The 26384-nt window shown below is 42.2% G+C and overlaps 1 protein-coding gene across 2 annotated transcripts in view; it reads left to right on the top strand.

Moving 5' to 3' along the window:
- Positions 1-26384, top strand: part of LOC121322029 (mitogen-activated protein kinase kinase kinase 2) — a 145059-nt gene that overhangs the window by 101665 nt on the left and 17010 nt on the right. For both annotated transcript variants that reach the window (XM_041261470.1, XM_041261468.1), the window contains exons 11-16: positions 10358-10450; positions 10833-11042; positions 11686-11834; positions 12005-12136; positions 15036-15165; positions 15381-15558. In XM_041261470.1, coding sequence (XP_041117404.1) covers positions 10358-10450; positions 10833-11042; positions 11686-11834; positions 12005-12136; positions 15036-15165; positions 15381-15558 — 892 coding nt within the window. The remainder of the gene's footprint in view (positions 1-10357; positions 10451-10832; positions 11043-11685; positions 11835-12004; positions 12137-15035; positions 15166-15380; positions 15559-26384) is intronic.

Raw genomic sequence — 26384 nt, 5'->3', positions numbered from 1 at the left:
GTGGGACCTTTTAAGGCTCACATCAATGGTCGCTCCGAACGTCTGCCCCAGTGTAATAGGGGCTTCTGGCAGTGCTGCCTTCTCAGTCTCAACAACCTTGGCCTGTGTTAGCGCCAGTAACTCCTCTGTGTCTACCTCCGTTGCCCGCTCCTGCAGCCTCTCAACCAGCTGTATCTGGTACAAGACCATTGTAGCCGTTGCATTGGCCACTCTAGCTGACAGTGCCGTGGACGTGTATGCCTTTTTCAGCATGGTGTCTGTTGTTCTGCACGGCTTGGAAGGGCAGGTAGTCTTTGTCCCCTTTGGTAAGGGTGGACCCCTGCAACAGTACTGTGACTGTGTCCCCGATGGTGGGGAACGTGCTTAGACCTGCGTCTTGGGCTCCTGCGGTCCTGCTGTCCTAGAGGCTGAGGGGGCGAATGCTGGGTTGCTCCAGGATGAGCGCACCAGCCCCAGAAAATCCTGGCACAAGGGGAGGGCATGCTGTGGATGCCCCTTGTGCTTTAAGATGCGGTTCCCCTTTCCCTCCTGCTCCGCTGGCCAGGGAACACGGCAGCAGCTGCACGCTGCATCAAGGCCCGGAACTGAAGTGGCGGATTCGGACACGTCCGACCTTGAGGCTGTGTCTGGGCTCAGAGGTCTGTGTGCTGGAGATGGGGTGGTTGGGGCTGCCCGGTGGTATTTGGCAAGCTTCCCTGAGATTTTAATAGGGTCTCTAGCATGGTCTGCTAAGCCCTTACAGTCTCTGCTAGGTCCGCAAAGTGCCGCTCAACCGAGCTTGGGCACCTCCGAGGCGACTCCGACTGGGATCTTCTGCGCCTGCTTAGGGAAGGTGAGCGGTGCCTGCGTGGCGACCGCCTGTTCCCTGGTGAGCTTCCCCTCAAGCGGTACCGCCTCAGCGGAGACCTTCTCGCCTCCCTTGAGAGGTGTCTGCGCCTCTGTACCGGTGGTGGGGAAGGGGAGGGTGACCCAGGTGTGCAGGGGAGCTCTCTGGTCACTATCAGGGGGGGTCCTAGATGACCTCTGGGGAGGCCCTTGGACCACAGACCTCATTCTTCCATGGCTCAGGTAGAGAGACTGTGCTGGCTGTTCTGGCCCTAAGCATCTGGCGCAGGCCCGGTGCTCGTCCTGCCTGGGCAGCTTCACCGCGCACTGGTGGAACCCAGCGGAGGACCCAGACGGTTGTACTGACATGGCTTTGTATGCAAAGCTGCTGCACTCGGTGCCGATAGTAGTGCGGTCGTTGCCAGGCTGTAGACAGCTCTAAAACGATTGCCGGGATCGGTGCCAAGGAGAGCGCTGTCGGTGCCGAGTGGTCGGTGCCGGTCAATCGACGGCGAGGTCGGTGCTGATGTGTAGCGCGGTCGGTGCCATGCTGTAGACGGCTCCGAAGCTAGTCAACCGGTGCCGAGGGGATTGGCGTCAAGGAGAGCGCTGTTGGTGCCAAACAGTTGGTGCCGAGTCGACCTGTTCCAAGGTCGGTGCCGATGGTAGGCATGGTCGGTGCCTTGCTGTAGGTGGCACCAAAGACGGTTACACCGGTGCCGAGTCAATCGGGGCCGGATAGGCGCTGTTTTTCTCTGCCTCAAGTTCGGCAGTCAATGCCGGGGTATGCAGCCGATTCAGTCGGTGTGGTCGCCGAGGGCAAGCGGAGCCGGGCTAGGAGAGCCTGAGGCTTGAGAGGGGAACTAGGTCCGAGCTGGATTTTTTTTTGTGGTCGTTGTGGCCAACTAAATCGCGTAGAGGATGACTCCACGGGCCCGCGATGTCTCCTTACAGCACCAGAACAGCTCTCCACACAGTAACCTTGTGCATTGAAAGAGAGCAATGGCTGCTTACCAATCTCAAAAGAGGGGTTGAAACCAGCTCTAGTCAGTAAACTGACGCGAGAATTAGAATTTTGAGCACTCTCAAAAACGCTTGAAAGCGTGACTCTGCCGTGGATAAATTACATTTGACGGTAAAAAAAACGAAAAATCTGCCAAATATCGGTACAAGAAAGCACGAAGCAATCTGTGACCTGTCTCAGGGAAGTGAGAGAGAAAATGGCGATTTGATACTGTGAGGCTGTCCCTCTTCAACAGGAGGTGGGAGAGACTTCCCCCTTACAGCAGGACCCTGACAGGGCAGCTTTTTTGTACATGCTTAGTGATTGACAGTCAGAGAGGCTCTTCCCATTCGGTAATGGTTGTCATTCAAATGAAAGGGAATTAACTGTTGTATAATGAATGTTTAACAATATTCAATAACGTTAAAATGTAATAAATGATCAGTGATGTTAAACGCAATTGTGAAGTAAGGATCAACTATGAGCGGGTATGCAATTTGTGCATAAATCATATATATTTTAGTAACACTCCTGTAGTAGCTATGTTAAACTTGCTAGGCTTGTTGTGAATGTTGTGTTTTGTCTTTCTTTTTCTCTTGACACTACCCAGACGTAATTACCCCTCACATTCAGTTGTTGTGCACAAACTTTTACTGAACTGCAATGATATTAAAATGATAACGTCATGGCAAGAGGAATGCACTGAAATCATCATCAATATTTACTAGAACGATTATATTTTGTGCGTCCAATTAATCGATTGCTATTTTGAGGCTTAACTGACAGCCTTAGTGTGTACTTTAAATACAGTACCATAGGATGTACTAATGTGGCAAAAGCACAACAACAAAAGTCAACAAGCAAAGTCACTTTAACAACATACTTTTTTTTTCCCCAGTGCAGTGCCCTCCCTATACTGTCCTCTGTTCCACCCTCAATTATCAGTATATAATTTCAATACGTTCATTACAATGTACACATTATAGGCTATTATGCCACCAGAAAAAGCACGCTATGTCAAAAAAGCAATATGCATAAAGAACATCATGCCCATACTATTCTATTCCATACTTACAGGATGTACTTTATTTATTTTGCAGACTATTTGAAAAAGAATTGAGAATAGTTAGCAGTATGAGTGTAAGGCAAATATTTTAATTGTATTGAAAGAAATAGATGCTTCATATTTTGTATTTATGTACTCTTTCTAAGTATATTTAAATACATAAATAAAATGCAGTGTTGATCGAGTGATTGCTACAGCAAGAAGGCTTGTCTCACACATTCACCACAGCACTGTTGCTGCTAAAGCTCTCGAGAAAAAACAAATGTAGCTTAAGCTAAAGCAACACCGCCTGATCCAATCTTGCAAAACTCGGTGGAATTCAGTTTACGATATGTTTGAATGACTCATCGAACAGCGATGGGCAATAACAGCAGTGCTGCCAGATCGCAAATTCACAAATCTGTCATATGGTCGATCCCTTGAGCTACGTGATGACCCATGGCAACTGTGAAGACATCTTACCCGTTCTCTTCACTTATAAATGTGCTATGACAGCTTTACCTTCAGACATAGATGCATATCACGGGGGGTGAGGGGGTCAAGTCCCACCCACTCTTTGTAGTGAGGGGGAAGTACATGTATTTGTCCCACCCACCACAGACACACAGTTTTAAGACCCCTTAACAATATTTTTTAATGGTTTTGTCATTCAGAATGGTTAACTTGTTTTGCTGGGAATGGAACGCACCAGTTCCAGCCCTCCTTATTTTACACAATGAACTAGTCCGATCCTGTGAACCTGACATGCCTCATTGCTTGCATACGTATCATTGATGAAGTTGTGAAGCTATGAAGTCTGCTCCAATAAATGCTATGCAAGTTTTGATAAATGAGATGTCATTGGAATTAAGGAGAAAATGGTTACGTATAAAATATTGGATAAAGGCTAACTATGCATGTAGAATTTCCTCCTAGCAAAAGCATGGAAGATAGGTGGATTAATCAGTATAAAGAGAGGTGGAAAACAAATGGGGGTACGTTGGGTTGTTGGGTGCAAAAATGAATGAAGGAATTGGGAATTGAAAAGCTGAAGTTAGTAGAGAATGTTAATATTAATTTGTTGGTGGGATGGTTGGTGGAAAAACCAAATTGTTTTATAGAATTGAGTGAGCAAGTGAAGAAAGGAGGGGAAAAAATGGAATTGAAAAGAAAAAGTCAAGCTTTTGTAGAGGAGAAGAGTACAGAGGCTATATATATATATATATATATATATATATATATATATATATATATATATATATATATATATATATGTATGTGTATATATATATATATATATATATATATATATATATATATATATATATATATATATGTATATATATATGTATATATATATATATATATATATGTATATGTGTGTGTGTGTATATATATATATATATATATACAGATGGATCCAAGGATCCAAAAACAGGAAGAGTGGCATTAGAGTACTATATTCCAGAATTGGATATTTGTAAAATAGCAAGGATATCAGACCATTTATCAGTGTATGTTGCAGAAATGGTAGCTGTACTATTTGCAATAGTTAAAATAGCTGAAATAAAACCTAAAAAAGCAGTCAAATTTTCAGATTCTTTAAGTTTACTTATTGCATTGAAAGGGGAGTTTACTAATAGAAGGGATATTATGTTTGAAATAATACAACATTATAAGGAATGTGGTATTGAAGTGATTTTAGTTTGGATTCCTGGTCACTCTGGCATTCTGGGAATGAATTGTTAGATCTTGCAGCAAAAAAAAAAAAACGAGTTAAAAAGAGGGGAGATTGATATGGGGATTCCTCTGGGATCGCAGGAAATGGGAGTCTATGTGAAAAAAATTATAGTAAAAGAATGGCAGGAGAGATGGGATGAAAGCATAAAAGGGAGGTTTTATTATAATATCCAGAAAGAGGTGAATAATAGTTGGGTGAATAAAAGATTGGGAAGGAAAGAGGAAAGAGCGTTGGATAGGTTAAGGACTGGGCATAGTTCTTTAAATGAACACCTGTTAAGACTGGGGAAGCATAAAGATGGAAAGTGTGTAAAATGAAAAGTAGCAGAAACAGTAGACCATTATTTATTAAAATGTGGGAAATATGAGGAGCAGAGAAGGAGAATAGAGAGGAGGCTGAGGGATGGAATTATATGAGATCAACATAAAGAGCGTGCTGGGAAAAGGGAAAGTGGAAGGAAGACTGAAAAGAGAAAAGATACTTATGAAATATATAAAGGAAACAGGAAAAGGGAAGTTATAAATAAAGGTGACAGAAAAATAAACTAAAACATAGACAGACAAAGGACTACAGATAGAGGGCACTAATCATCTAAAATAATAGATGGACTGCGCCCTAGATTTAACTAGAAGAAGAAGATGAAGTTGTGTGTACAATAATGTTTTTGATTTTAGAAATGGAAATTTGGTTTTGTTTTAGGAAGCTACCTGCAAAACAAACAAACACAACAATAGAGTGCAACAACTAGATGGTAGCAGTGAAAAACTGACAGAAGTTAGTGAGGTAGGACTTTTTTATTATTTTTAAAATATAAAAGCTAATCTTACACACATGATTTTGGGAAACTTGAATGAATGAATCTTCTGTTATTTACTGAAAACGCTTTGACATGAAAATGTTAAATTAAGGGGACAGGAAAAAACGCAAAGTGAAAACAAAATTGAGATAAAAAAATGTTTTCAGCAAATGTAGCTTATCGTTTTGATAAGGTAATCACTGAGACTGTTGTAATTCGACCCGACACAACTTGTAACCAACTTGTATTATCTAGCTAGCTACAACGGTCGGCCACGGGGTCCTTGGAATTATTTCCTAGGTAGCGAGCCAGACGGTCTTCGTCCAGCACCACAATCTGATTCCAGGTGCGGAGTCTCACGCGGTAGACCACCTCTGTCAGCCGCTCAAGGACTTGGCAGAGTCTTTCCCAGGTGCTGTCCAGCTTAGGGCTCAGTCCTTTCTTGCGTCGCGGGCAGTACACCCAGACCAACTCATCTGATAGGAATCCTGGGTCTCGGGCACAGTGGTCGTAGGCTTGTTTCTGGCAGATTCCGGCCCCCTGTAGATGTTCCCAGGCGAAGGTGTGAGCAGTTTCCAGGCATTCTTGGAAGGTGGTCAGATATTCCGATCCGGGGCCGGCGGTTTCCTGAATTGTAGCTCAACTGGGTTGCGCAGCTCACTGTCAAACATCAGGGCTGCTGGGGTGCAGCCCGTAGATTCTTGGGTTGGCAGTCCGGTAAGCCAGAAACGTCAAGGGCAGGTGAATATCCCAGTCGCGCTGATGGCTTGAGGTCAGGATTGCCAGCTGGGTGGACAACGTTCTATTAAAACGCTCCATCAACCAATCGCTCTGAGGGTGGAGAGGCTTCGTCCAGGTTTTGCGAATACCCAGGCGGTCACAAACCCTATGAAGGACCGTTTCTTCCCTGTTCACTGTGTAGCGCTTCGAGGACCCCGAACTGGCAGAAAATCCCCTCGCCTTGGGCCACTTCCTAAAGTAGTCCAATGCCACGAGAATGTAACAGTTGCAAGCGCCTCTATCCAATGAGCTACCTGTTCTTTGGGCTCTTTGAAAGACAGAAGCCACTGGAGAGAGGTATGGTCCATCCGGAGCTGAAATCTACATCTGTACAGGTAGGGTCTAAAGTGCTTGATGGCCCTTACCATGGCTAACAGCTCCCACCAGGCAGCCATCTCTCACAATATCCATTCAGCTGCCTCATTCTTGGCCAGTGGCAGGCAGCGAGGCTGTTCGCGGATGGGACGTGTGGATCCAGTGTCAATGGTGTGTTGAACTAACCTGGTGCGGCCGTAGTCCTGGGAGTTAGCAGAGAAGACGTCGCAGAACTCATGCAAGAGGTGGCGGAGTGACTTCTGTTCATCAGAAGATAGGCCATTATGGCTGTGTTACCACACCTCAGTCTCCGGTCCTTCCAGCTCCAGGGGTTCAGTGTCAGGGCCAGTGGTAGGCAGGTTTTCTGTCCGAGTTGGCATGGTCGTGGTGGTCCTTTCCTCGGGAAGGAACGTGGCATCAGTGGCGTCTGTGGCAGAGCTATGTTGTTGGAGGCCCAGCGTCTCGTTGACCCCTGGTAGCAGCTCAGCTCCGGACCCCATGGGCAGATGGTGGTGGCCGACCCGGAGGACTGAGACGCCCAAGTCCAACCCCGCTTTAGCCTTAGAGAGTAATTCCAAGCCTAGGATGCACGGGTCCCCAATGCCACACTTCTAGGTTCCCCCCTTTGTCCATAGGGAGGATGTCGGGGCGTAGCAGGCTAATGGTGGATCCGGTGTCAACCAGGGCCTGTAACTGGAACCCATTAAGCTGGCACTGGATATGTGGGCTTCTCCCTTGTCCCATGCGCCTGACAAACCCAAGGGTAGCTGGTTTGGAGGGTGCTGTAAGACAGGTTGGCGGTTCGTCCGCTATGCCGACCCGCTGGCATTTCCCGGCGTCTTGGGGGCTGTGGTGCCTTAGTAGCACCAGGCCAGGGTCGCGGCTTGGAGAAGGGCCGGTGACACTGACAGCAGTTTGGCGGTTTCCATGGTTGCTCTGGCTCTGCGGGCTGGGTGGCACCGGTGGTCTTCCCTTCGGGTTCCCCCTCACTTTCAGTCCTAGAAAGGTCCACAGCTTGGATAGTTCTGGTTCTGTTGCGGCATCTGGCCCTGGACTCTTCCATTAAGATAGCCTCCATTTCCTCCTCCTTCTCAAGTGCCTGAGAGACGGAGCATGGGTGGGCCAGACGGACATGGCGGCGCAGCTCGCTAGGAAAGAGGCCACGGATGGATAGGTCGAGGACAAGCCGTTTGGTGAGCTTAGGTTGCGCATCCTTGAAGGCACAGCGTGCCAAATGTTCAGTGTCTGTGGCCAAGATGCCCAGCTCGGGCCCCGGGGTTGACTGCCGCTGTGCCGGGGCCTCGAAAAAGGCTCCTGCCATCTGCCTCTGAAGGTTGGGCCGGCACACCGCCGTATCTCTGTGGTCTGAAGCCAGTCGCTGCTCTACTTTCTTATTGGTGGCACCAGGTTGTTTCCCCATGAGGTTGGCATACTCAGGCTGCTCGGGGGGAAACCCGCTGTCCATCAACGTTGCGGCCGCTGCCGGACCCAGCTCGCCAGGCTTACGAGGGGCCAGTCTTCTTCCTTGCGGATGGCGGCCACTGATCCATCTTCTCTCAGGCCCAAGGAAGTAGCTAGTCCCCTGTTTGGGGTTTTTTGGTTGCTTCTTGTTTTCTGTTCTTCTAAGGAGGCAGCGTCTTCTTCCATCCTGCTTTTCTGACACCAGAGTAGCATTTCTGCTTGCATGGGTTCAATGAAAGAGACTGCAATGGATCTTTTGCAAAATAGCATTTTATTTAAATTCCCATCAACCCTTAAAAGGACAGCACATTTTGTCAACAGAGAGACTGGGGAAAGAAAACAAGCCACAGACAGGGAGCACAGAGGGAAAGGGGCACGCACAGACTAGACGGCGACATGACGGTGACTGACATACATTTCACAGACAGATACAGATGCTCACAGGGACAACAACAGAAAATAAAACTCTTAATTTTAACACAATAACATTTACTAATTTTGGATAATAATCGGGGAACGGGACCCTGCAAAAGCGTGAGTACCTCCCCATAGTCCTTTGCTCCAGTGCATGCAAATGAGTCACTTCTCAAGTGTCCCGAAGCCGTCCGACAGAGGGTGGTAGCTCTAGCTTCAGGACCTGCTCGTTACAGTATTATTGAATTGTGTATGGAATGGGCATGCTATATGTGCCAGCGTCTCTTAGTCTTATAGTTTAATTGTTTAAACTATTAAAAGCAAAAGAGTATAAATGTGTACCTAATTAAACGATATTTACACCCCTAGTATCCATTATTCTAACTAGTATTAAGATCTATCCTTTGGTCAAAATAATGTGGTGCTGCAACCAGCGCTCCAGATAAGATTTTGGGTCTGGGAGTAATATACCCTCTAATTCTAACACTGAGAGTAAAATGTAATTTCAGGGGGTAATGCAACATTACCTTGAAGTCCTGAGTAATCTTGATTAATACTGTACAATATGTAATGGTAATGGGGTAAGCATTAAAAAAGAGCCATTTTGACTGCATTGTTACTTTGAACTACTGTACAACCACGCCTGTGTTCTACAAAGTTCTTTCTCGGCTCGGCATATTTTTTTTTCGAGGTATCACACTAACTGCAAATTAATTACGTTACTTATTTTAACATTACATTCTTAAACTCAGTGAACATGTTAAAACCTCAACATAAAGGCATACAGATAAAAAAATAAGGAAATGCATTAAGTTCTAAAACAGTTTGTTTAATATTTTAGGCACTTTTTTTAGAGGTTGACTCTGACGGTGGTTCTAGTTGGATTTGTAACTGGACTGGGGTGTTTACGCTTCAAACTGTGTAGGTTCGAATTTCTTATTCTTATTGCAATTGGCTGCAAAGACAACAGGGCTAGCCAGAGATATAATAATGTTTGTTGGGTTGGTTTTTCTTGTGTACAGTTTCCTAACTGAAGACATTGCATTCTGAGAGATGTAGTTGTTAGTGGAAGTCTTAGGGGAGGCAGACAAGCTGTGCATCAAAATTGCTAAATTTAAATTTTGTGCGATTTTTTTTAATGCGTAAAAAACGGCAGGTGCACAGCTTATCTGGGCCGCTGGCTGCAACATACAAAAAATTGGCATTGTTTATGATGGTAAACAGAATTAGTAAATGATTGCTCAAATTGCTTAAAACACAAACATTTAGGAATACAGGTTATTATTTAAGAGCATAGAGTGGTTATTGACTTGGCATTGGGCCCAAATACGTGTAGCAAAACCAATAAAATAAAATGTATTTTAACACCAAGACCTGCGATATTGGATTTGTGTCTGCAGTTCACATGACATTACACAAGTACGCTTCTAATGTTGTTAAATGATTATTACACATCAAAATAGATTTCACATACCTAAAATGGTTATAATACTGTAAATGACTTGTTTATACAAAACTACTTTGAGAATAAGTAGGCTATCTTGCTGCAGTAGCTTATCTCTGATTATAAATTGAGACATTGACTCAATTTATTATGTGTCGCTGACAGTTTCCTGCAAAACAATGAAAAATGCATTTTTTCTGATTACTGTAATCTGGTAATTCTGATAAATGCATTTTTCAGCAGTAATGCCATCTTCAGATGATGAAGGCAGATGGGTTAAAGGATTACCCAGTTAGCAGAGAGATTCCAGCCATTGATATGCCCATTTTATAACAGTATTAATTTACTGTAGATTCCATTGCTTTGTTTTGGGCTTGCATGGGCCATAAGTACTATGTATGACCAATGTTCTTTTTACTTTTTATCTATACTCCAGTTGTTTTGTCAGAGACATTTTTTGATTAACTTGTTTCAGAAGACTTCCTCCATTGCGCAGTATGTTTCCTTCAGTAAGCACCTTTTATCCATTGCAGATTACGAAATTCCTGTATTTGAGAAGTTTGGAAAAGGTGGGACATATCCACGTCGATACCATATCTCATTCCATCATCAGGATTACAGTGACGGTAAGTACACCCAAACTTATCTAGCAAAGCAGTTATGTAAAAAAAATGCTTTTTATCTGTCTTGTTTACTGCAAGGAAGTCCACATACAATACTGTGCACTTCGTATAGCACTGATTACAGTACTGTTCATTACATGCTATAAGGCACATCTAATGTCAAAACATATGTCAAAATGTTTCAGTTGCTGGTTAATAATTTCTGTATATCATAATATGTGGAAGGTGACATTATTAAACTGATATGATTGTACTTCATATTGCATTCTAGATGCTAGTGATGTTGGCTTCGACATCCAAGTATATAGATAGAAATAGATAACCTAGCACTGATAACAATAGTACGTTGAATCTGGTTAATATGTTTTGTGTTGCTGTGCTGCAGGCCGTAAGACGTTCCCTCGTGCTCGCCGGACCCAGGGAAACAGTTTTCGTTCACCAGTGAGTTTCAGCCCGACAGACCACTCACTCAGCACCAGCAGTGGGAGCAGCATCTTCAGTCCCGAGTTTGAGGAGAGTCGGAGCAGGAGGAGGGGCAGTGACATTGAAAGCAACCCCACACTCACTGTCATGGATATCAGCCCACCCAGCCGCTGTGAGTAGTGGGGGGTGGAGGTGTACTCTCCTGTCTGTGTTTTAGATTCATGGATTTTAACGCGTAATCATGCAAATAGGTGCATGGGCTTAGACTTAGCTACACACGTTTTACAGAGAAAATGCAGTTACTTTTATATAAACAACATGCACCTGTCTCTGAGTAAAAGCTCCACCACAGCTGAAGTCTAAATACGAGACATGGGGGACAAAGATGTTTATAAATGTAGCCTCATACACTGGCATGCTAAGTTTTGACAGTAACATTGTTAAACGACCACATTGAAGCTTAGTAAATGTATGTCTGATAGATTTTCAATCTTCAGCGCTTTTGTAAAGTTGTCCTGCAGTAGTCCTTACCACGCATTTAAGCGTACTCCCATTACATAAGGGCATGCACCTATTTGTAGGATTTATATGGTATTTGTAGCCTCCAGGATGAATATTTTGTTAAATAAAGGGAAAATATTTCCATCTGCAGTTGCTGTGATGTTTTAAGCTAGTGCTCCTCAAAGTTGTGCTGTAGTAAAGGTCGGGTCATCCACGATCATATAGGGACCTGAACAAGGATCTTTGACTGAGTGATTTTAGCACAGGGATTTCAGCCCTGTGCTAGCTGATGTTTGTATAATTTTCTTTTCAAGCTCCAAGAGCTCCTATCAACTGGCGACTAGGGAAACTGCTTGGCCAAGGTGCCTTTGGGAGAGTGTACTTGTGCTATGATGCCGATACTGGTAGGGAGCTGGCAGTAAAACAGGTGCAGTTTGATCCTGACAGCCCAGAAACAAGCAAGGTGAGGAAGATGAGATCTTTTACATGTCTTTATTTTAGAATTATTGATACTTATTTGCTTTTCCCTGTTGAATAGTATTCCAAAAATACCACTTTTGTTTTTGTTTTTGTTTTTTATTTTTTGCTAGAGGAAAAAACATTTGTGACTCTTTGTTTTATCTGACTTTGTAGGAGGTGAGCGCCTTGGAATGTGAGATCCAGCTGCTGAAGAATCTGTTCCATGAGAGAATTGTTCAGTACTACGGTTGCTTGAGGGACACTCAGGAAAGGACCCTCTCCATTTTCATGGAGTACATGCCAGGGGTAATGCATACATGTAACACTTTTTTCTTTCTATATGCTCTTTGACATTGAAAATGAAACATCCATTGATGCTTATTTCAAATTTGGAGTAATGATGCCACATTCTGCCTCTCTCAGAGATTTTTGTCAACCCTGAAGTCTCACTTGGATTTCTATTTCTCCATTACAACAGGAAAGGTGTCTTCCACATGTGTCATCATATATCTGCGTGTTTTCCAACAGACACAAAATAGATAATACAAGATGATTCTTAAACAACGCACCATAAAGAAAAAAACATTATTAGGGCAGAAACACATACAGTGTTGATGAACATATTAAGGAATACATAAGTTGTTCATATTGCAGCAGAGGCCTTCCAATTTGAAGTATTCAGACAGGGCAAAGACCAGTCATGCCATGTATGTGTTCTTGTTTGCTCTCTGCTTGAAATGTAACAGAAATAAATTACTGTTTATGAATAACTCTGTGTATTAGACCTTCCTCGAAATTAACTGAACTTTAGAATTACTGCACTCACACAAAGGACTAAAACTCTGCACGTAATACTGTCTCCTGTGCATCTCAGACACCACTGTGATAATTTGAATCCAATGCAAAGGCATGTCTGTTTCAGCATGGAAATTTTATACCACTGCTGTTCCAATACCTTATAAATTCCGCAGTCAGTTATTCAGTGGTGATTTCAATCCAATCCAAATAGGGAATGTCATACCTTGTTTCCGCAGCATAAACAAATAGGGCTGGTCTGGCACGGCACCAGAGGTGCCTGGCCATAACCCAGACAAGATCAAGATAGAACTCTTGACCTTGCATGTATATAATATTTTGAGGAAAACGGAGAACGCAATACAAAGCAAAGTAGAACATGCTATTAATTAATATTAAGTGGTACTGTATCAACATATCATTTATGAAGTAACTTTATTTCCTTTTATCTTCATGCTGCTATCCCAGATTTCACTGAAACACATTACATTTAGCTTCCAGCTATGTTTTACTTTTAAAACGTTACCAGGCAAATATACCACTCTGATGTCTAGCACAAGAAAGCCTGTGGGTCGTCTGTTGTCTCGTTCCCACCCCCCCTGCCCCGCCCCGCAGCACAGATGCTTTGCATGTTATAGTACTTCAGTTTAAATAAAAAAAAAAAAAAAAAAAAAAGATATGAGGCACACTTTTGTTGCGTGGGGTGACTTGCAGGTCGATCAATCAAGCCAATCAATACTTTGTACTGGCGAAAGCAACCGGTCTTGTACCCGCAACTGCCAAATCAGCCAGTCACAGCCTGACAGCACGACTGGAGCTCAATGTCTTTCAATAACAACAGACCAAGACACAGAAAATTCAGTAATATTGCTCCATTCAGATATCTGACACTGTCTAGATAAACTATAAGCAACTCTGCCAAGTAAGAGACAGTCTGAAGTTCAAAAAAATAACTATTTTATTATAAATTACACAAAAGTGCTCAAGGGCAAAGTAAAGGGATTTAAACACACAAAAAAAACAGTACAAAAAACAAACTTACAAAAATAAAGGTTTCCAGGCTGGGCAATGCCTTCACTGGATGTAGAATTCACAAATCACAAATCACAAAACCTCACAAAAACCACAAACACCAACCTGCTTCCTCAGCTCCCTCCTCCCAAATGAGAAGCAGAGGTCTCCTTTTATGTCAGGTGGCTGGGCGCTGATTGATCGTTAATTAAGTTAATCATTTAATCAACTAATCAACCCCAGCCACCTGAACATAATAAACCCAGGCAGGTAGGGGAAATTAACCCCATCCATGCCAATTTAAAAAGGGTAGAGCTTTGCTCTGCCACACTCTCTTAGATGAATGGTACCTGACAAATCAGTACAAGTTCAAGATAAATCTCTTTTTTATTTTTTTTAAACCCATTAAATCTTTGTCATATGTACCGGGTCCGACATTACAATTTTCCCTTTTCAGTCCAATGTCGACATCAAAAAGACTTAAAGCACGGGTCTCTAGTCGTTTTTTCTCCGGAAAATGCCGACAAAACCTTTCAATGGCCAAGTGAGACCGATAGGAGCTGAATGAAGCCGGGGGAAAAAAAAAAAAAAAAGGTTGTAACTGATAGCCCCATCCACTACAGAGATAATACGGACATAACAATGGAGGTAGCTGCTTCTGCATCCAGCACTCAAAGAATATCACAGACATTTGCAGATCTTTTTGGAGATGTTATAGTAGTAAAATAATGACTTGGATCGCATTATTGAGAAGTTTGGTGATAAAACGAGTGATCAGGAGAGGACTGACCTGTATGTACGTCAATAAAGACGTATGTGAAAAATACAGCGAATAAGGGGTGGGGCTTGGCTTTAGATACAGTACTGAATGTCCTTTTACGAGTCAATGCATTTTATACATATTTTACTCTGGGGGGAAAAAAAATATTTTAAACATAGTAAAATATTTTAAACATAGTAAAATATCAGCGCGTGTGAAAATAAATTGGACGCGCCTGACAAGCGCTGAATAAATGGACTGCAAAGGGTTAAGTACCATTGTCCTTTGAGGACAGGCTACTTTTGACATTTGTACAATATGAAAAACAAAACTATTTGCAGAGCGGAACTAGTAAAATACTAATTTAGTGTGTCCAATTATTATTTTTCTCCTAATTTGGAATGCCCAATCACATTTTCTCTCAACAAGGGAATTCCCTACATGGCTCAGGAGACCCAAAGGTTCAGTGGGCGTCCTCCAGTTCCACGACTAAGCCAGCTTCCTTTTTCACCCAGGAACTAGAGACCAGATGTCAGCTTCCCTGACCTTTCGTTTCTTTTAGTATTGATGAATAACTTCTGCGTTTACTGGTCTGGTTACTTTAAGTAATATAACTCATTTTCCACCTTTCCTCTGCAGGGATCTATAAAGGACCAGTTGAAGGCCTATGGTGCACTTACAGAAAATGTGACTCGGAAATATACACGACAGATCCTGGAGGGTGTGTCTTATCTACACAGCAACATGATTGTACACCGGGATATCAAAGGTGAATAGGGAGGTTAAAGCATGAAGAAGATTGGGGGAAGGGGGTAAATAGTTTGAAGAGTATTTTCTACCTGTGTAATGTTCCCTTTCTGCGCTCTCTGATTTTACTACTTTCTTAAAAAATTGTATTGTCTTTAGCACAGTTTGTACTACATGCTATAAAATGAACTGGCTATGCGTATGGATAGACTCTTGTTTCTCCTTTTCCCACCTCAGGAGCAAATATCCTGAGGGACTCTGCAGGAAACGTCAAGCTTGGTGATTTTGGAGCTAGCCGGCGACTCCAGACCATCTGCCTATCTGGGACGGGGATAAAATCAGTCACTGGCACCCCCTACTGGATGAGCCCTGAAGTGATTAGTGGAGAGGGCTACGGGAGGAAGGCAGACATCTGGTGAGTTGGGGTTTGGCCATAGTCTGAATAAAAAACAATATTCCACAACAATACATAAGAACATAAGAAAGTTTACAAATGAGAGGAAGCCATTTGGCCCATCTTCCTCATTTGGTTGTTAGTAGCTTATTATTCCCAGAATCTCATCAAGCAGCTTCTTGAAGGATCCCAGGGTGTCAGCTTCAACAACATTACTGGAGAGTTGGTTCCAGACTCTCACAATTAAAATGTACAGTAATGTAAAGTAATGTACAGTTAAAATATGGTAATGCATAGGTAAGCATTGTAAAGAATAGAGAGTTACGGGAAATCATATTAATAAACATGGCAAACCAAAGTAAACAAAGGTAAATGCATATTGTACCCATGGGAAAAGCATGGGAAAAATGAAAAAATACCACAGTAAACTTTTATGGATTGTTAGGGATTGTTAAGAAACAGAGAAGCCAACAACAACGTGAACAGTGTTTAAAGCTTTAACTCACCGACCACATCGAGGTGGTAGGTGTGGTTGATGGACCCGTATTTGTTCTGCACTATGCAGGTGTAATTCCCTTTATCCGAAGGAACCACGCTCTCTATAATGAAACTCCAGTGCTGAGGCCGAACCTGTGGATAGGTCATCAGCAGTTAACCAAAACAATCCAAACTCAAAACAGATTCTTAAATACATCTAACAACGCTGGTCTGTCTTTAAACCCAGAGCAAGATCTGCACTCCATGATTTGTGAATGTACCAGCAGCACGCCACTGTTTTATTTTTTAGGTTTTTGCCACTTGTAAGCACAGAGTCTGCTATAAAAAGGGATGTATGAAGCAGACACATATGCTAAAGGCTGGAATGGATCTAATCTTGTGAAAAATACCAATAATACAGCCAATCTCTTGCAGCAATAACACTGTGAAACTAAAAATCAATTAAAGTCTGAAACTCCAGTTCAATGCTCTCGGGTTGTTGAAAGATATTGAGGATTACTGGTAAGCAAATGTTGTTTTGCTCGTTGCATCCATGTTTTTTTTAACAAAAACGCTGGGATTTTACAAAACTTAGAAAGGACCTTGTCATGAGAACATAAGAAAGTATACAAACGAGAGGAGGCCATTCAGCCCATCTTGCTCGTTTGGTTGTTAGTAGCTTAATGATCCCAGAATCTCATCAAGCAGCTTCTTGAAGGATCCCAGGGTGTCAGCTTCAACAACATTACTGGGGAGTTGATTCCAGACCCTCACAATTCTCTGTGTAAAAAGGCCTCCTATTTTCTGTTCTGAATGCCCCTTTGTCTAATCTCCATTTGTGACCCCTGGTAATTGTTTCTTTTTTCAGGCTGAAAAAGTCCCTTGGGTTGACATTGTCAATACCTTTTAGAATTTTGAATGCTTGAATTAGGTCGCCGCATAGGCTTCTTTGTTCAAGACTGAATAGATTCAATTATTTTAGCCTGTCTGCATATGACATGCCTTTTAAACCCAGAATAATTCTGGTCGCACTTCTTTGCACTCTTTCTAGAGCAGCAATATCCTTTTGTAGCAAGGTGACCAGAACTGAACATAATATTAAGGGTGAGGTCTTACTAATGCATTGTACAGTTTTAACATTACTTCCCTTGATTTAAATTCAACACTTGCATCCGAGCATCTTGTTGGCCTTTTTTATAGCTTCCCCACATTGTCTAGATGAAGACATTTCTGAGTCAACAAAAACTCCTAGGTCTTTATCATAGATTCCTTCTCCAATTTCAGTATCTCCCATATGATATTTGTAATGCACATTTTTATTTCCTGCTTTTAAAAAAAAATCTATTTTCTATGTAGTTAGTGTTATTTATTCATTTATCCAAGTATGACATTCTAGTCAGTTCTGACAATATGAAAAATTGCATTTTACATGCTGTAATAAATATGCTTATTTTAAAGACTGTTAGCTAAATTGTAGAAAAGTACCTGATCAAGGACAAAACCTTCTACTGTCGCTACGCTCACCAGGTAATTTTTTTACTGGTCAGGTGCTACTATTTTCCACTTTCCACCAGTGCATTCAGGGAAACATACTTCAACGTATCCCCCATAATAGCACAATTCACACAGATGTAACGCTTATCAACTTGTTGTGTGCATTTACCATATACTGCTGTTTCACACTGGGCACAGATATCAGATGTTTTATTTTTATTGCATTTAGTTACCTGTCATTGTTTTCTGTTGCGTTTGTCACTTGATGCGCACTATCCAGGTTGAGCTGCATTTCTTTGCCGCTTTGCAGCTTTCTGATCAAAATGTTTCTAGCCAAAGCTCTGTGCCTAGCATCATAAGATGATATTTTCCCCTGTGAATACCTTGTACAAAATGAAGAAATTGACAGCTGCCATGTCCAGTACATTGTAAGATACAGTAACTGGACACCGGTGATTGCTTTCACGGAGTACTAAGTTTTGCACAGATGGTGGAAACTCTCTTTTCGCTTTGTTTATTGTACCAATCAGGTAGTTTTTTTTTTTGTTCTTCAACTGTTTTACTAACTACAGTGAAATAAAAAAAATGTCATTGGTAACATTCATCCCTTTTACCTAAGCACGGTTACATCAGTCTAAGTACCACATTGCCTCCCAGTCTCTGACAAGCTGGGCAAGTTTCATCTTTGCATAGGTAGGGGTAGGGTCCACTGCCAGCCAAGACATGTTTGTTTGACATGTATTGTATCCAGCGTCACCGTGTTTTTGTCAGAAACATCTGCTTGTCCATGTATTGTTTTATGTTTAGCTTGAAACAGGCAATGCTGTTTTCAGTGAAGTCATTCAAAATTCCTGCTGCCAATGCAAATACATCTGTAGCTGCTCTCAAATCAAAACTCAAAAATATTAAGATTTCCTGAAAGATTCTTGTAATAGTAATATTATAAGACAGCAGACTATATGCTCACGTAGACATCCAGATGGCAGTTCGCCAAGGAATTGATAAGATTACAATAGAGGTTTGGATAACAGATATCTAGACTTAAAGAGCAATATTTTATTCAAATACATACTGTTGTAAACTCAGTGGAGGTAGGAGGTAGTCTGCAAGGTATATTTGTATTTTTACTAATTTAAATTGTAATAATTGAATACCTTGTTTTGAATTCAAATCATGTAGAATCCGCCCCTTATCGAAATAATCAGACTATATAGGCCACGTTTCTAGTGAATACAAAGTAACAGTTTTATTAGAAATAAAACTAAATAAAGGAAAAATTAAAGGTGCAACAACTAAACTAAGATAATATAGAAAGGAAGAATTAACTAAACTAAACAGTACAGAAAATAAGGTTCAAACAACAACACCCCCACTCCTGCTGGTTGATTAGCGATTCAACACAATCTGTGGGAGATTCCCTTATGGTTACAACTGCATTCCTGACAGCTATTTAAGACGAAGGTTAGTCTTAACAGGGGTATCGTTAGTAACACAAATATTCACTTTCGTTAATATTTGGTAATCAAAGCGTCGTTAAATCAGTCTCATATATATAGTTTCGGTTCAGAAAGCAATTCTCACTCTTGCGAGGTAGACGCTCTTTGCGTCCAGACAGCCTGTCAAGAATTATATGTTATCAAGACAGCTAAATTTGGACTCTTGCTTCTAAACGCATAATGGTAATTGCCTTATGAAACTCACATCAATTTGTATAAATCACATACAAACAAATACTATAATGTTCATTAACTCAAAGCATGAATTGAAAGCAATGATAGTTTTCTTACATTCCACTTAAAACAAAACATTAATTTTACTTTAAGGTCTGCTTAGTCTCGAGTTCATAAGAGGATTACAACACTACTCACTGAATACTTAACAGACTTGCGCTGCCTCCTCCAGCTGTTCCTGTTCCTCCAGCTGTACTTCAACAATACAGGCGCTTGAAGCTTGCCCGTCCTCAAGGTCAGCTAGATTCCGGGGTCTGCCTTCAAGCATTTCGGCCCCACCTCAGGGTACAAAATAAATGTCTTTGCAAAGAACTTAAGAGTCATTAACTATTTAGGTATTCCACTGAAACAGCAATTCCTCCACCAATATGTGCACTCTTCATCCGCTTATGTCTGGGATATTCCATCACAAGCCCTAGCACTGCTAGGATTTTAGACATCTCACACAGTGGACTCCCACACTATGGCAAACACTAGAATAGTTATCTCATATTAGAGTGTCAGAAAACGGTATCTCTGTCCCAGTCTCTTTCTACCCCTGTGATTGGGTAGTTGGGTTAATTTAGACAGTGCCTGAGCCCACGTGAAGTGTTTTTCATTGGATATTCTCATATCAACGAGGTGCCTTGTTCTCCATTGGTCCTCTGTTCTGCCCCCTGTCGGCTGGATTTATGACATGGACTGGTTCTTGACTTAAGTGTGAACTGTTGGCTTGTGGCGCCGAATGAGTCATTCAGCGATCGTGCAGATAAGCCATGTGTCCAGTATTTAAAACTCTTTTTAAAAGCATTCTTTGTCAGCGGGGGAGTTGGAGACCAGAAACCAGGAAAACCCAGAGAATGGTTTAAGACTCCCCCTTGTATATTCCAATTCTGTTACTTTCATGCACAGAATGATATTATATATATATATATATATATATATATATATATATATATATATATATATATATATAAGTGTATTGTAGGTTATATTGACAATAAAAGCATGTATTGTAACACACTGTCAAAATGACTACCGTGGCGGTTCTAGTGTTAAGTGAGGCATTTCAGAATGACGTGCTTGCTTTTCTTATGTTCCATGATTCTGAAGCTCAACGCATTTTTCTTCATAATGACGTCCATGAGATTCTGAAGCTCAACGCATTTATGTCCCAGATGGCTTTCCATAGAGATCACAATGCATGGACATGCATAATCTGGTTTGTTTACATTTTGCTGTCTAAAACTTTTAAATAAAGGATTGAGCTGCTGTTTTACTTGTGAGTTATATATATATATATATATATATATATATATATATATATATATATATATATATATATATATATATATATATATATATATATATATATACACACAGTACTGTGCAAAAGTTTTAGGCAGGTGTGAAAAAATGCTGTAAAGTAAGAATGCTTTCAAAAATAGACATGTTAATAGTTTATATTTATCAATTAACTAAATGCAAAGTGAGTGAACAGAAGAAAAATCTAAATCAAATCCATATTTGGTGTGACCACCCTTTGCCTTCAAAACAGCATCAATTCTTCTAGGTACACTTGCACAAAGTCAGGGATTTTGTAGGCATATAGTCAGGTGTATGATTAAACAATTATACCAAACAGGTGCTAATGATCATCAATTCAATATGTAGGTTGAAACACAATCATTAACTGAAACAGAAACAACTGTGTAGGGGGAATAAAACTGGGTGAGGAACAGCCAAACTCAGCTAACAAGGTGAGGTTGCTGAAGACAGTTTACTGTCAAAAGTCATACACCATGGCAAGACTGAGCACAACAACAAGATGCAAGGTAGTTATACTGCATCAGCAAGGTCTCTCCCAGGCAGAAATTTCAAGGCAGACAGGGGTTTCCAGATGTGCTGTCCAAGCTCTTTTGAAGAAGTACAAAGAAACGGGCAACGTTGAGGACCGTAGACGCAGTGGTTGGCCAAGGAAACTTACTGCAGCAGATGAAAAACACATCATGATTACTTCCCTTCGCAATCGGAAGATGTCCAGCAGTGCCATCAGCTCAGAATTGGCAGAAAACAGTGGGACCCTGGTACACCCATCTACTGTCCGGAGAAGTCTGGTCAGAAGTGGCCTTCAAGGCCAAAAAGCCATACCTCCGATGTGGAAACAAGGCCAAGTGACTCAACTATGCACGAAAACACAGGAACTGGGGTGCAGAAAAATGGCAGCAGGTGCTCTGGATTGATGAGTCAAAATTTGAAATATCTGGCTGTAGCAGAAGGCAGTTTGTTCACCGAAGGGCTGGAGAGCGGTACACGAATGAGTGTCTGTAGGCAACAGTGAAGCATGTTGGAGGTTCCTTGCAAGTTTGGGGCTGCATTTCTGCAAATGGAGTTGGGGATTTGGTCAGAATTAATGGTCTCCCAATGCTGAGAAGTACAGGCAGATACTTATCCATTATGCAATACCATCAGGGAGGCATCTGATTGGACCCAAATTTATTCTGCAGCATGACAACGACCCCAAACATACAGCGAAAGTCATTAAGAACTATCTTCAACGTAAAGAAGAACAAGGAGTCCTGGAAGTGATGGTATGGCCCCCACAGAGCCCTGATCTCAACATCATCAAGTCTGTCTGGGATTACATGAAGAGAGAGAAGCAACTGAGGCTGCCTAAATCCACAGAAGAACTGTGGTTAGTTCTCCAAGATGTTTGGGCCAACCTACCTGCCGAGTTCCTTCAAAAACTGTGTGCAAGTCTACCTAGAAGAATTGATGCTGTTTTGAAGGCAAAGGGTGTTCACACCAAATATGGATTTGATGTAGATTTTTCTTCTGTTCACTCAATTTGCATTTAGTTAATTGATAAATATAAACTATTAACATGTCTATTTTTGAAAGCATTCTTACTTTACAGCATTTTTTCACACCTGCCTTAAACTTTTGCACAGTACTGTGTGTGTGTGTGTATATATATATATATATATATATATATATATATATATATATATATATATAGTGAAAGATTGTCGCTACTCACGCGGTTTGTTGCCAGACCAGAAGTCTGGTAAGACCAGACCCAGGACACGGAAACGGATTTTTAAAGCGCTGACGCGCACTTTTTAATAAACACAAATGAATATAAAAAACAAACAAAATAGAAACAAACAGAAATAAACACCTAGCTCTCCTTTAGAGCTCTAACTAAACATAAACTGGTTCCTAACTACTCACAGGACGGCTAAGCCGTTTACCTGTCACACCAAAACTTAAACTCACGCTGGCTTCACTCAGCACTTCACCTTCAATAAGGCGGGACACACACGCAGTCGGGCTCTTCGCTCAGCAGCCCTGATCAGTCTGGCTGCCTCTCTTAAATACCCTGCACCTGGCTCCAATTTACAATTAGCACCGGGTGCAGAAGATTAACTAAACAATAAAAACAATTAACACAATTAGCCCGTTCACCCACAGTGCATTCTCACATGGATTTAGCAGGGAGGAATTTTAACTCCCTCCCTGCTATCTCACTATATATATATATATATATATATATATATATATATATATATATATATATATATATATATATATATATACACACACACACACACACACACACACACACACACACACACACAGTGCCATGAAAAAATATTTGCCCGCTGTCTGATTTTCTACATTTTTCACATTGAATTTGGTCAGATCTTTTTTGTGGGTTGTAATAGTATTTAGAGGGAGTCAGAGAGAAAAAATGACACCAAAGTTTGGTGCTTCTTTCATTTGTTTGGTGTGCAAAGTAACCAAACGTGCAATGTTCAGGTGTGAAACAGTTGTCGTCCCCCCTAGTTAACTCAACCCAATTAAAGGGATAATTAGGCTCAGCTGTTTGAATACTTTGGTTAACAATCAGGCCTGATTTGGGCCAGCCCTGCCCAATATATATCTGACTAATTTGGACCCTTACCATCAGAGTGCAGTTGTCAGCACACAGGTTTTAGAGGTGCCACGATAAAAAGAAATTGCTGAAGACCTCCGGAAAAAAAAAAAGTTGTTGGTGCCTATCAGTCTGTATAGGGTTACAAAGCCATTTCTAAGGCTCTGGGGCTCCGGCAAACCACAGTCAGAGCCATATTGTCCAAATGGAGAAAGTTTGGGACAGTAGTGAATCTTCCCAGGAGTAGACGTCCTGCCAAAATCTTTCCAAGAGCAAGGCGTAAAATCGTCCAGGAAGTCACAAAGAACCCTAGAACAACATCCAGGGATCTGCAGGCCTCTCGCCTCGTCTAAGGTCAGTGTTCATGACTTCACCATCAGAAAGACACTGGGCAAAAATGGGATTCATGGCAGAGTAGCAAGGCGGAAACCACTGCTCACTAAGAAGAACATGAATTCTCGTCTCAAGTTTGCCAAAAAGCACCTGGGTGATCTTCAAGAGTTCTGGAACAATGTTCTATGGACAGATGAGTCAACAGTAGAACCTTTTGGCCAACATGGGCCCCGTTATGTCTGGTGAAAACCAAACACTGCATTCCACAGTAAGAACCTCATACCAACGGACAAGCATGGTGGTGGTAGTGTCATGATTTGGGGATGCTTGAAGGAGTGGGCCAAAACTCTTCCACGGTGCTGTGAGAGACTGATCTATAACTTCTGAAAGCATTTGGTTGCAGTTATTGCTGGTAAAGGTGGCATAACCAGTTATTGAGTTTAAGGGGGCGATTACTTTTTCACGCAGGGGCATTGGGTATTGCATAATGTTCTTTAATAAATAAATAAATATCAAAATTTTATGTTATTTGTTCACTCAGGGTCAGTTTTATCTAATATTAAATTTTGGTTGAAGATCTGATAACATTCAATGCCAAAAATATGGAAAAATGTAGAAAATCAGACAGTGGGCAAATACTTTTTACACTGTACTGTGTGTGTGTGTGTGTGTGTGTGTGTGTGTATATATATATATATATATATATATATATATATATATATATATATATATATATATATATATATTGTAAGGTACCAGGGAGGGGGTTAAAATCCTTCCCTGCTAAAAACCTTGTGAGAATGCACATTTGGGTGTTATGGGGTTTAATTGTGTAATTGTTTTAATGATTTAGTTAATCCTCGGCACCTGGTCGTAATTATAAATTAGAGACAGGTGCAGGGTATTGGGGAGGCAGCCAGACTGATCGGGGGGGAGTGAAGAGCCCGGCTGCGTGTGTGTCCAGTCGTATTGAAGAGAGTGCTGAGAGAAGCCCGTTTTGGTGTTTGTCAGGTAAACGGCTTAGCCGTCCTGTGGTTTAGTGAGGAACCAGTCTATGTTTAGTCAGAGCTCCAAGAGGGAGCTAGGTGTTTGTTTTGTTTTCATTTCTGTGTTTATTAAAAAGTGCGCGTCAGCGCCGTAAAAAATAAATTTTTGTGTCCTGGGTCTATTTTAAAGGGGCAACGAACTCTGTGAGTGCGAAGATCGTTTTACATATGGTACCAGAAGTGTGTGTGGGCGGCCCTATGACCCAGTAAAAATGGAAAGCTTAAAGGAATTGATCGCTATGATCAAAAGAAACACGGCTGCTCAGATTGAGCAGAATAAGAGATGGAGATTGGAACTTGGATTGCCAGAGCCAGAGCCGACGGAGCTGGATCTGCTGCTCCAAAAATGGGAGCAGGCAAGACAAGCCCAGCCGCCGCTCCCAGAGCCCAGAGAAGGGGAGCCGCCGCTCCCAGAGCCCAGAGGAGGGGGAGCCGCCGCTCCCAGAGCCCAGAGAAGGGGAGCCGCCGCTCCCAGAGCCCAGAGAAGGGGAGCCGCCGCTCCCAGAGCCCAGAGAGGAGAAGCCGCCGCTCCCAGAGCCCAGAGAGGGAGAAGCGATGAACAAAGAGGAGGAGGTGAGGTGCCCACCTCCATCACCCCAGCGAACCAGTCCGGCACTGCCAGTTGCGGTCCCTTGCCCCTTGCTCCTGGACACCCTGCCGGTCTTCCTAGACCTTCCTGCGCTGGACCTGGAGCCCAGGAGTCTGCAACATTGGCCACAGCTTTTCCCCTGGTTCCCTGCTCCGCTCTTCCCGAGCACCCAGACGTCGCTGGGCTGCTGCCAGACGTCGCTGTTGCTCCCCCTGTTCGCTGCTTCGCTCCCCCTGGGTGATCGGACATCGCTGCGCCGGTCCCCAGTGGAAGATCTCTGTCCACTGCTGCATCCTCCTGTTCCCCGGTCGTCACTTCGGTCGGCCCTGTCATCCCGGTGGGGTCCCTTGTCGCCGGTTCAGGGTCCCTTCCCGGAAGTGCCGGAAGGTTCGACCCACCCTCAAGTCCGCCCGTGGAAGAGGGCGGAAATGGACATTTCGGGACTTGAGTGTGGGTGGTTGTGTTTTAGGGGAGGGGGTGGCCTTGGTATGGCCGATCAGTGTTTCACACTTGAGGGGGAGGATGTGTAAGGTACCAGGGAGGGGGTTAAAATCCTTCCCTGCTAAAAACCTTGTGAGAATGCACATTTGGGTGTTATGGGGTTTAATTGTGTAATTGTTTTAGTGATTTAGTTAATCCTCGGCACCTGGTCGTAATTATAAATTAGAGACAGGTGCAGGGTATTTGGGGAGGCAGCCAGACTGATCGGGGCTGGGGAGTGAAGAGCCCGACTGCGTGTGTGTCCAGTCGTATTGAAGAGAGTGCTGAGAGAAGCCCGTTTTGGTGTTTGTCAGGTAAACGGCTTAGCCGTCCTGTGGTTTAGTGAGGAACCAGTCTATGTTTAGTCAGAGCTCCAAGAGGGAGCTAGGTGTTTGTTTTGTTTTCATTTCTGTGTTTATTAAAAAGTGCGCGTCAGCACCGTAAAAAATAAATTTTTGTGTCCTGGGTCTATTTTAAAGGGGCAACGAACTCCGTGAGTGCGAGGATCGTTTACATATATATATATATATATATATATATATATATATATATATATATATATATATATATATATATATACATATACAGCCTATAGAGAGTCTGTGTTATGTCAGTGCCTCAGAGTTTCATGCATTTAAATTAGGATTATTTTCCACTTATCTACACACCATACTCCACACTGTTAAGGGGAAAAGGGTTTTATTGAGAAAATAAAATGATATAATAAAAATACAAAACTGAGAGATCATAATTAGATAAGTCTCCACCCCCCTTGGTGGAAG

The sequence above is a fragment of the Polyodon spathula genome, chromosome 10, assembly GCF_017654505.1.
Source record: "Polyodon spathula isolate WHYD16114869_AA chromosome 10, ASM1765450v1, whole genome shotgun sequence".
NCBI classification, from domain to species: domain Eukaryota; kingdom Metazoa; phylum Chordata; class Actinopteri; order Acipenseriformes; family Polyodontidae; genus Polyodon; species Polyodon spathula.
Note: the sequence above shows the minus strand (reverse complement) of the source record. Positions and strands in the feature narration are given on the sequence as shown.